Source organism: Budorcas taxicolor, chromosome 4, assembly GCF_023091745.1.
Source record: "Budorcas taxicolor isolate Tak-1 chromosome 4, Takin1.1, whole genome shotgun sequence".
Taxonomy (NCBI): Eukaryota; Metazoa; Chordata; class Mammalia; order Artiodactyla; family Bovidae; genus Budorcas; species Budorcas taxicolor.
In genome coordinates, this window is record NC_068913.1 from 50,218,628 (window position 1) to 50,230,763 (window position 12,136).

Consider the following 12,136-nt stretch of genomic DNA (forward strand, 5'->3'; position numbering starts at 1 on the left):
CAGGCAAGAGTACTGGAGTGGGGTGCCACTGCCTTCTCCGCAATTAGTCACTACAAGAAGTTAGATCAGTTTCATTTGTATAAGTGAGAAAGATCCATGACTCCACCAAAACCATTTGATTTGAGCATCCATGGCAGAACTCATGGGCAGTCATGACTCTCTCGCTTCCCCCCTGCAGTTCTTGGCTTCATACTTCAACTGGGCGGGGGCGGAGGGGGGGGGTTGGGAGCCCAAAACAGCCTAAAAGTTGAGAGAGATATTTATCTGGGGAATTTAACTGAGACTATAGCCTAGGGAAACAGCCTTTCAGATAACCCTGAGGGACTGTTTCAGAGAGGTAAGGGAGGAGCCAGGATACATAGGAGTTTTTGCTGAAAAAGACGAAAAATGTAGTCAGATATCAAAAGATCATTGCTAATCACACACAAAAAGATATTTCAAGTGAAAAGGTTTTAGTCGTTTTCTCCTCTTGGGACGGTATCTGGTTTTTTTCCATCCTGAATTCCTCTCAGGGTGCAGTGACTGCAATGGCTGCTGGCTTGAGGGCAGGCAACATTCTTTGTTTACTGAAATGGTAGGTAACATTTTTATTTTTGTCCACACTCATACTCTCTGAATAATGATGTAATTGAGCCTGGTATATAGACAAATGTGTACAGAGTTTCCAAGGAAGACTTTCTTTGACCAACAGATCTCGGTCTTTCTGTCCCTCTTTATGCTTTAAGTTTGTAAGTCCTGAAAAGGTAACATTTATATATGGAAAGATGTGATGGTAGACCTTACGGAAGTGACTGTCTCCACCATAAAAATGAAGTGCCATCTCTTAGGTGGTGTTCCCACATTTTGATTTAACCACAGCTTGGGTCTTGCTATCTTCCTGAAAAACTCAAGCCACTACAACATGTAAATACATGAAATGTTTTGTTAGTACCAATTATAATTGAATCTTTAAAGTAGATGCATTTATTACTCAGTTGTGAAACTAAGCAGGACCTATGGGGTATGGAAACTTTTCATGTCCTGTTTCTTGTTTGTAGGGAAAAGCTTCAGCTTCCTAGACCTTTCCTGATCTTCTGAGGGCAGATTCAAAGTTACTCATTAGGGAAACAAGGGAATGCCAAAAGAAAGGAAAAGCAGTGAATAACAGTGCAGAGAAAGGGCAAGATTGTGGTTTCTCTTGAAGAGATACATTCATAACCATCTGATAAATCGCTGAGTTCTTTTGCAGGAACTAAGGCTCCCACCTTAATAACCTCAGATATGCAAATGACACCACCCTTATGGCAGAAAGTGAAGAGGAACTAAAAAGCCTCTTGTGAAAGTGAAAGAGGAGAGTGAAAAAGTTGGCTTAAAGCTCAACATTCAGAAAACAAAGATCATGGCATCTGGTCCCATCACTTCATGACAAATAGATGGGGAAACAGTGGAAACAGTGTCCGACTTTATATTTTGGGGCTCCAGATCACTGCAGATGGTGATTGAAGTCATGAAATTAAAAGACACTTAGTCCTTGGAAGGAAAGTTATGACCAACCTAGATAGTATATTCAAAAGCAGAGACATTACTTCGCCAACAAAGGTCCATCTAGTCAAGGCTATGGTTTTTCCAGTGGTCACGTATGGATGTGAAAGTTGGACTGTGAAGAAAGCTGAGCGCCGAAGAATTGATGCTTTTGAATTGTGGTGTTGGAGAAGACTCTTGAGAGTCCCTTGGACTGCAAGGAGATCCAACCAGTCCTTTCTAAAGGAGATCAGCCCTGGGATTTCTTTGGAAGGAATGATGCTAAAGCTGAAACTCCAGTACTTTGGCCACCTCATGCGAAGAGTTGACTCATTGGAAAAGATTGATGCTGGGAGGGATTGGGGGCAGGAGGAGAAGGGGAAGACAGAGGATGAGATGGCTGGATGGCATCACCGACTCGATGGACAGGAGTTTGAGTGAACTCCGGGAGTTGGTGATAGACAGGGAGGCCTGGCGTGCTGCAATTCATGGGGTCCCAAAGAGTCAGACACAACTGAGCAACTGAACTGACTGACTGACTGATCTACCTATGTATTTCTTTTTCTATTTACCTTCATACCTATCTATGCATATGTTTATATATACATATAAAAATATATTCCCTAACAATTAGCTTTGTATACCTTTTTATTATAAAGCTCAAACACAGAAAACTACATGGAATAAATATTTATCTTAGTGAATTATTGTAAGGCAAAGACCACCTTGATCACTATAAATAGTGCTTTTCCAGCATCTCAGATGTCCCTCCACGTTCAATCACAGTTGTAGCCTTCTTCCTCCCTCCTGACTGTGATGATAGACATTTGCGTTTATGTTTTTATAACCCATGTATGCATCTCTGGACAGGGAGGCCTGGTGTGCTGCAGTTCATGGGGTCGCAAAGAGTCGGACACGAGTGAGCAACTGAACTGAACTGAACTGACGGCTCCCACCCAGGGGGAGGATGGTAACTTCAGGCTGAACCCAAGATTCCTGTTACCTCATCACCAGCAAATCAGTGGAAAGTCACACACCCTGTGTCCTCACCCCAAATTTTGCCCTTAGAGACTCTTCCCTGAACCCCACCAGGGAGTCTGGGGTTCTTTGAACACGAGGTGCCCATTCTCCTTGCTTGGCCTGCAGTAAACCTTAAACCTTTCTCTGCTCCCAACCCCTTTGGTCTCACTGTGCGTCAGGCACTTGCCTTTGGAAAAAACTGGAAAGATGGTTTTATTACCCAGGCGTTGGGGGGGTTAGGGTGGTTTAGTTGCTAAGTCTTGTCTGACTCTTATGACCCCATAGACAGCAGCCCGCCAGGCTCCTCTGTCCGTGTGATTTCTCAAGCAAGAAAACTTTAGTGGGTTGCCATTTCCTTCTCCGCATCATCTTCCTGACCCACGACTGAACTCAGGTCTCCAGCATTGCAAGTGGACTCTACCTACTGAGCCACCAGGGAAACTCAATGAGCTGGAAATGGACTCTGAAATAACAAAAGCTGCCTTTGTTTTTGACTGTAACCACCTAGAAATGGAACCCTCAATGCCTTATATATTTCACACGATAAAAGCTTACCAAGTAGAACTTCTGAATGAGTTCATGAGCAGTAAATATGCCCAGGCACAACCTTGGATAAAGTTGCTTCCAACTCCTGATTTTCCATCTCTGCCCTAAAACCTACCATGACCACAGTCCTGCTGAGGAACAAGAGAGAGTGTCCCGGATCCCTGGAACTGCACTGCCGCGTTTAGGTGGAAGGCTGACATTTAATACAAGTGAATCTCTCTTTACAAAATGACTGTATTCTTGAAATGTATACAAATGACATTTTTAAAAGCCAAATATCTTAATTAGGAGAGGTGCTTACTATAAAGACATCTTTGGCAAGTCTTTTCTTAATTGCTTTTCAAAGCTGAACCGAAATATCCTCCACTTTTTTCTTACTATATTGCACATTATGATATGCAATGTAATTTGAAGGAGCTGGAGTGTATTAATTAGACAAATATTGTCTGCCTTTGTGTGACTGGTACATACGGGAATCAAAATGAATTACAAGATAGTTCTTATGAGAGTAAGATGAGATCTGTTTTCAAAAAAATGGTGATGAGTAGACACAGCAAGTGACACAAAGCATACAGAAACTATATTTAATGAGGTCAGTGTTCAAAGCAACTTATGACATACAAAATAACATATACTATAAATAAGAAAATGCATCTTCTTATTTCTTTTTAGTCATCTGTTCAGCAGGTATCTATAATATTTATTGACTGCCTGGGCAAAACGATGCATATGATATGGACCAGACAAAAAGATGCATAAGGAACGTGGAAGGAATAAATAATGTGAATTTGGGGGGAGGTAAATGTAAGCAAAAATGGTTAAGTGCAGCACATTTAAGTGACTTGCTAGGTGGCTCAGTGTAGTGGTAAAGAATCCGTCCGTCAGTGCAGGAGACAAAAGAGACATGGGTTCAATCCCTGGGTCACGAAGATCCCTTGGAGAAGGAAGTGGCACCGCACTCCAGTATTCTTGCCTGGGAAGTCCTTCGGACAGAGGAGCCTGGTGGGCTACAGTCCACGGGGCCGCAGAGAGTCAGACTGCGTGACTGAGCACAACGCCGCAGTTAGGTACATGTTACTCCTGGGACCTTGATGGCTTTGCACCTAACATTCGCTACCCTGGATTGGTAACTAAAAGAAACTACACAGAGAAAGGCCTAGCATACCAGACAGACATGAGAGAGACTGTGTAGGCATCTGTGCTCCATTTCCTAATTTGAATACTTGACTTCATTTGCTTGCTTACCTTTTAACATTTTGAACAGCGATATTTTAAATATTTAAGCAATGCCAGGTACTTTAACTTCTATGTTTCTTAGCCCAGTAGTCATTGTTATGCCAACTGTGTTGGAATACAGTAATTTCACCCCTAAATAACCTTTATCTAGTTTTTAAAAAACAAATTAGAATTTGATGGGGAGGGGCGCGAGGTTTCAAGATGGCAGTGGTTGGGTGGTTGACCGAAAGGCAGAGGTGAAGGCCCTTACGAAGTGGAACGGGCCGAGAATCGTCCCCTCCCCGCTTCTCACAGCCCCAGGAGCCCAGCAGAAGCGTTTTAGGTTTTATTTTCTAAACAAGCAAGTAAATCAAACAACTTGTCAACATGGGGCGGAGATCCACGTCATCCACCAAAAGTGGAAAATTTATGAACCCTACAGACCAAGCCAGAAAAGAAGCTCGGAAAAGAGAATTAAAGAAGAACAAAAAACAGCGCATGATGGTACGAGCTGCAGTTTTAAAGATGAAGGATCCCAAACAAATTATCCGGGACATGGAAACATTGGATGAAATGGGAGTTTAACCCAGTGCAGCAGCCACAGTTAAATGAGTAAGTGCTGAAAGACAAGCGTAAAAAGCTACGTGAAACATCTGAACGTATTCTACGACTCTATGAGAAAGAGAATCCAGATATTTACAAAGAATTGAGAAAGCTAGAAGTAGAATATGAACAGAAGAGGGCTCAACTTAGCCAGTATTTTGATGCTGTCAAGAATGCCCAGCATGTGGAAGTGGAGAGTATTCCTCTCCCAGATATGCCGCATGCTCCTTCCAACATCTTGATCCAGGACATTCCACTTCCTGGGGCCCAGCCACCCTCCATCCTTAAGAAGACCTCAGCCTATGGACCTCCAACTCGGGCAGTTTCTATACTTCCTCTTCTTGGACATGGCGTTCCACGTTTGCCCCCTGGCAGGAAACCTCCAGGTCCTCCCCCGGGCCCACCTCCTCCTCAAGTCTTACAAATGTATGGCCGCAAAGTGGGCTTTGCCCTAGATCTTCCCACTCGTAGGCGAGATGAAGACATGTTATATAGTTCTGAACTTGCTCAGTGGGGTCATGACGATGATGTTTCTAGCACCAGTGAAGATGATGGCTATCCTGAAGACATGGACCAGGATAAGCATGACGACAGTACTGATGACAGCGACAGTGACAGATCAGATGGAGAAAGTGAAGGGGATGAATTTGTGCACCGTGATGACACTGAGAGAGAAAACAATGAAGAAAAGAAATCAGGTCTGAGTGTACGGTTTGCGGATATGCCTGGAAAATCTAGGAAGAAGAAGAAGAAGAACATGAAGGAGCTGACTCCTCTCCAAGCCATGATGCTTCGAATGGCAGGTCAGGAAATCCCTGAAGAGGGACGTGAAGTCGAGGAATTTTCAGAGGACGATGATGAAGATTCGGATGATTCTGAAGCAGAAAAGCAATCACAGAAACAGCATAAGGAGGAATCTCTCTCTGATGGCACGTCTGCAGCTTCCCAGCAGCAAGCCCCTCCACAGTCTGTTCCTCCATCTCAGATACAAGCACCCCCCATGCCAGGACCACCTCCGCTTGGACCGCCACCTGCTCCACCTTTACAGCCACCTGGACCACCTACAGGCCTTCCTCCTGGACCACCTCCAGGAGCTCCTCCGTTCCTGAGACCGCCTGGAACGCCAGGACTCCGAGGGCCTCTGCCTCGCCTTTTACCTCCAGGCCCACCACCCGGTCGACCCCCTGGCCCTCCTCCTGGCCCACCCCCAGGTCTGCCTCCTGGCCCTCCTCCTCGGCGACCCCCACCACGGCTACCTCCCCCTGCACCTCCAGGTATCCCTCCACCCCGTCCTGGCATGATGCGCCCACCTTTGGTGCCTCCTCTTGGACCTGCCCCACCAGGGCTCTTCCCACCAGCTCCCTTACCCAACCCGGGGGTTCTAAGTGCTCCCCCCAACTTGATCCAGCGACCCAAGGCGGATGACACAAGCGCAGCCACCATCGAGAAGAAAGCCACGGCAACCATCAGTGCCAAGCCACAGATCACTAATCCCAAGGCAGAGATCACACGATTTGTGCCGACCGCACTGCGGGTGCGTCGGGAGAATAAAGGGGCTGCTACTGCTCCCCAGAGAAAGTCTGAGGATGATTCTGCTGTGCCTCTTGCCAAAACAGCACCCAAATCTGGCCCATCTGTTCCCGTGTCGGTGCAGACTAAGGACGATGTCTATGAGGCTTTCATGAAAGGATGGAAGGGCTGCTGTGACAGCTTTGGATGCTAGATCAGGCTTCTGTTCACATCAGTGGTTCATGTCTTACTCAGCTTAGGTGGAAGAGTTGCTTTCACTGTCAGGGTATTTTTAATTTCATTTCAAGGAATATCTTAAAGTTTAGCCTTGTTCAGAATTTACTGCATATAAAAGAGAGGGTATTTCATTCAAAATAAATTGGTTATTGAAGCAGTGCTGCTAATAACATCCATCCCCTTTCATACCACCATTTTCATCAGATTTCTTCCCCTACTCCAATTCCTTGGCAACTTGTGATCAAGGGGAACTTTGTTATTTGTTTTGGCTCTCTTATTGTGTGCTGTGGGCACTGGAGTAGAGATTTCTGGAAAAACCAGTTTATTTCACCCCCATCTTGCCTTTCATGTTTGAGTTATTTTTAATATTTTCTTGTAAATATTTTGTAATATTGTAGTGAAATGGATCACAATGTCATTTCCTAATACAAAGCGATATATGTGGGAAGAAAATGGACAATTCTTCGATTAAAATTCCCACTGATCTAAACTTTGAGTGTTCCATGGAATAAATAAATAAATGTTCTACATCAGGATATCTTCTGTCTTACTGACAATGTATAAACATAATAACTATTTTATGGGCAGAAAAGCAAGTGTTTAAAACTTGGGTTTTAAGGAACTGCCATTTCTGGTATGGAATATGGAAAGAGAATTTTATTGAAAATGGTTAGAACTAAGCTTTAAAAGATAAAGAAGAGATAATTATTTTCCTTTAGGATTATTATATATTGGCTTAGGAAGTTGAGAGGTTTCATTGCTAAGAAGAGGAGTCTTATTCTCAAAGATTACTTTTCCAGAGCTCTGTGAATGGATGGATACCTGTTGAATAGCAAAAAGTTCTCAAATCATTTCTAAGCTGTTAGATAGTTAGAAAAGGCTACTGCTATTGCTGTTTTTGAATTTGTCACTTCTGTGAGCTTTTGTTATTAAAAGCACAGAAAATAAAAAAAATTTAAAAAAAAGAATTTGATGTTTCTTTATGAATACAGAAGTATTTTACAAATTGCTGAAGACATTTTGATTTTGGATGACAACTCTTGACATATTTGGGCATAGTTTATGTGGAATATGTGTGTGTGTGTATGGTATTTGCACTGACCAGAAGTAGATGCTATTTAAAGAAAATTTTATTTTTGAACTGTCTTTCGGTTACAGCTTGTAGGATTTTCATTCACTGACCAGGAATTGAACCCACACCCTTGGCAGTGAGAGCTTTGAGTCCTAACCAGTGGACTGCCAAGGAATTCCCAAAATTGATTTTAATGTCAGCTTTATCATGTAAGTATGTTATGAACAAATGTTCTTTAGTATATATAAAAATCCCTTACAGGTTCAGTCGTGTCCGACTCTGCAAACCTATGAACTGTAGCCCATCAGGCTCCTCTGACCATGAGATTTCCCATGCGAGAAGACGGGAGTAGGTTGTCATTTCCTTCTGCAGGGGATCTTCCTGACCCAGGGATGGAACCTATGCCTCCTGCATCCCCTGCATTGGCAGGCAGATCCTTCACCACAGAGCTAAAATGTTTTATACTATATAAAATATAATTGTCATTTTATATTTTATCATATATAAATAATAAGTAATTGGTACAAAAATTCTTTATATATATTTTAGTGAAGTAGTAGAATTTATATAAGTAAAGAATTCTAAGGAGATCTTACTGGTTTTGTACTTTGATCTTAGTTCTGGCTGAGTTGTCTGGTTTTCTTAGTCATCCAAAAATGAATAATGAGGTTCCTGTTAAATATACATGGGTGCATAAGGTAAGCATTTAGCTTCCCAGCAGAGTCCAAAGATGGACTAACTGTCCTCTTAAAGGTACAGAGATTCTAACACTGACATTTAATCAGTTATGACTGAATTAACTCAAGAGAATTTTACTCTTCCATTTAATGACCTGGACAAAAATGAGAGTATGTGAAAATATTTTGTATCTTTGTATCCATATGAATTAGCACAGTGGTCAACCAATAGTAGGAACTAAATAGGTATTTCTGAATGAATGGATAGGAAAATCTTATAGTGCTAATTAAAGGATAATCATTTCTAATAATGTACACCTTGATCTGAAGGTGCTATTCTTCCTACCACTGTGTTCACAAATAAAAAAATATCTCCACTAAGGCTTTTACTAACCGCTTTGAAACAGAAAACCTTTTAAAATGAGTTAAGGTTCACCCAAAAGCAGATCTCATGGTTCATGGAGTGTGTGTGGGGGGGGGCGGAGGGCGGGGGAGATGGTGTGGTACCAGCTCTTAAGAGTTCATTTTTTGGATGGTGGGAAAGGTTTTTAGTTTCCTGGAGGGAGCTAGTCATTAATAGCTGAGATTTTAGTTTTCCAATGATCAAGTGAATTCCACGGATTTTTCTTTTTGTCAGGAAATTAAACATTGGAGTTCATATTTTCAATTTTTCAATTCTGAGGCACAATGAACCTCCACTGTAAAAGAAAAAAAAAGTGAAGAAAGAAAATAAAAATACACAAAAGAGCAGGGCCACAGTTGAGTCTTGGGGTCACTCCATTAATCTCTGAACGAAGATAAATACAAATATTGTCCTTTTTATTCAGGGAAAAATTTAGGCATTTTACTGGCCTTCTGAATTATTTTTAAGAAACAAAATAATTTGATTAGTATTTGTGAATACAGAATCTTTGATCTGTATTTGATCTGAATACCATCTTTGATCACATGGTAGGGAGGGCTATTTTATAATTCCCTTTAAGGATTCAAACAGGGAATCCCTAAAAGAATTTGAAAACTTGTTTCAGTATAGGAAAGTTACTTTGGATTTCCTTATTTGTTCCGTGGCTTTCAGATTTAAAAATTCCAGAAAAGTAGGGGTTTTAAAGGAATCACCTGCAAGGATTTAAGGCTCCTTTCCAAAAGTTTGACTTTATAGATTTCTCTCTAGTATGTTTTCCTCCTCTTAAACATAATACAGTGATCTAAAGGTATAAAACCTAAAGCATAGCTTAAATGACTAAACACTAAAAGTTCAAAGGGAAAAAAGCTTAATAATGCCTTTGTAATGGGAATGGTAAAAACATCAATTATAGACTAGGAACTGGACAGCCTCGTTTAAAATGAAGGTAACTATAATGCCAGAGAAGCCATTCTCCTCTCTTTGAGTCAGAGAATTCGTAACTTGAGGAGGAACTCCCAGTGGAAACAAAGTAGGAAGACATTCTTTCATCAATGGGAAGACCTCTGGAGAGGAAAAATGGTTAAACTGAAACTCACCAGAGAAACCCTGATAACGATTCACAAATTACATCAGTTTAAGTCACACATTATACCCCTCCGTATTACCTTAAACAACGAGTAAGCTGGTCAAATATAGAAAACATCAATTTGCCTTTCCTCAATTCCTAAGTCAACAGTAACGACCCCACCTCCCGCTTCACAGTTTTGTAAATTGTCCAGACCTCCGAGCTTCTCTCTCATTGTTCATCCCCAAGCCTCTCGGTGCCTGGCACGCAGCCGGCATTCAAAAAAATCTCGGGTGAACTGAACAGAGTCCGCAGAGAAACCTCAAGCTGCTGTCCAGGGAGGGGCGCAGCCAGGCTCAGGATAAAGGAATGCTAAGTCTTCCCACTGGACCCCAGCGCCACCTTTATTATCCCCATCATGCCTGGGGCCGTGATTTCTGGGTGACTGGGTCCCCTTCGAGGCAGCACTGCTTCCGCTTGTTCAGTCATCTCCTTCCCCTCGCACTAAAACAATACCTTGGCCTCTTGCCAAATTCTGAGCTGCAAGCGACTCTGGTGGTTTATGGCCCGGAATGGGTGCTGCGAGAGGCTTGAGGCTGCTCTGAGTGCTAGCACAGGCCCAGAGGAAGAGAAGAGGCCAAAGCTTTAAAACACTCCCTTCCTCCGCCCCCTCCTTTTTGTCCCAGACACCAAAACAAACGAGCTGATACACGTGTCCCTATGACTCTTGTTTACTATCAAGACTGCACCGTGCACGCACTTCTGGGAAATGTAGTCCAACCCGTTACTCCGACGTGCAGTCTCGGAGAGAAACACAGCCAGACCCAGACTACGAACCCACAACCCATTTCGGCGGCAACGTTTGGCTGGAGTCCCGGGAGTCTCGGCAGCAATCCAATCCGAAGCCCTCACCCTGGTGATTGACACTCCGTCTTCCCCAGTAAAGACAACGCAAAAGTCAACACAAGCCCGCCCACCGAGACGGACCACGGTACCAACCAATAGGGAGGAGAAACGATCGAATGGCAGTGCGGCGGGCCAATAAGAAGGCGAAGGAGCTGGGCGGAGGCTCAACCCCCCGGGGGTTTGAGGGGAGGGGGAAGACGAAGCTTGAAAGACTTGGTAATGGCGACGGGTTTGGTAAGTAGGAAAGTTTCGGTGGAGGACTAAGAGCGGCGGCGGGAGCAGTAACGCGCCCGGGGAAGGCCGGCGTCAGTTGTAGAGGGGATACGCGAGTTGCTGGTGGTGTTGTCGCGGCCGGGGCGGCCCGCGCCGGGGCTGCTTATACTCCGCGGCGGTTTGTTGTCTTTCTGTTCGGGAAGGGGTGGGGGTGGGGAAGGGAGGGGCAGGATCCCGAGGGTATCTGGCGGCCGGGTGAACTCAGGTCGGCTGTCCTCTTCCTGACGGCGGGGGCAGTTAACCGTCCGATACCGGCCTGCGGCGAACCCACCGGACTGGCGCTTCCCGCGAGCTCACCTGGGCTTCGCGTCGGCACGGTCCGTGGGGGTCTTGGGGCGAGGGCTGGGAGGCGTCTGCGAGGACGGCGCTCTGGGCCGGGTGGCGCGGTGGGTGGCCGGGCCCGGTGAGGAGATGGGGCGGGCCTGGGCGGGGGAAAGGGGGCCGACGCGACTCTGGGGCTGCCCAGGAAAGTTTGACTTCAACTCCCCGCGAGTGGGCGGAGGGTCGGAGGTTGGCCCAGGGTGGGCGGCCGGCCGCGGGTGGAGGACTCCTGTGAGGCGCCGCCTCTTTGGGGGCCGAGAGGGGCTCGGGCCGAACTGGGAAGCTCGCGGAGCCTTTGGGCCCCGGGGCTCATTGTTACGCAGTTCGAATGAATGGACTCCTTGGCGCCTGCGCGGTGGAGTTGAGCCGAGGGGAAAAACAAGCCTGGAGTCCAGGCTGCGGTCACATGATGGGGGGAGGGGAGGGGAACGCGATGAATGGCGAAAGAGGGTGGGGGATGGACTTGGCGTGAACCGGGAGGCACTGCCTCTGTGTGACCGAGATCGAGGCTTGGCAGGCGATTTCAGTCTCCGCCTTCCAACCTATGCTGCTGCCCCAGGCGGATTAAAACAAAAAAGACGGCTAGCGAAATCGACTGTCGGGGCCGGGTTTTTGTAGCTCCTTCAAACGCTGCGTGCTGTCTAGGGGAGTTCGCTCGCCGCCGTGCATTCTTTTGAACACATCACCTAGAGTTAATTCTTTAGGAGTTTTCAGCAAGAATCTTTTGTAAAGGAAGCTCTGACTGCAGGGAAACACTCAAGAGTCTTTAATTCTGGGAGCCAGTGATG

The 12,136-nt window shown here is 45.0% G+C and overlaps 1 protein-coding gene and 1 pseudogene across 2 annotated transcripts in view; both read left to right on the forward strand.

Annotated features, from left to right (window-relative positions):
• The first annotated feature begins 4,517 nt into the window (after positions 1-4,517).
• LOC128046269 (WW domain-binding protein 11-like) lies at positions 4,518-6,607 on the forward strand (annotated as a pseudogene).
• Positions 6,608-10,944: 4,337 nt separating this feature from the next.
• HBP1 (HMG-box transcription factor 1) overlaps positions 10,945-12,136 on the forward strand; it is a 30,866-nt gene continuing 29,674 nt past the window's right edge. Inside the window, exon 1 of one of the 2 annotated variants that reach the window (XM_052638448.1) lies at positions 10,945-10,988. In XM_052638448.1, the coding sequence (XP_052494408.1) occupies positions 10,974-10,988 (15 nt within the window). In that variant the 5' untranslated portion in view covers positions 10,945-10,973. Of the gene's footprint in view, positions 10,989-11,025; positions 11,146-12,136 lie in introns of those variants that run through there. The other variant, XM_052638449.1, reaches the window with a different exon arrangement.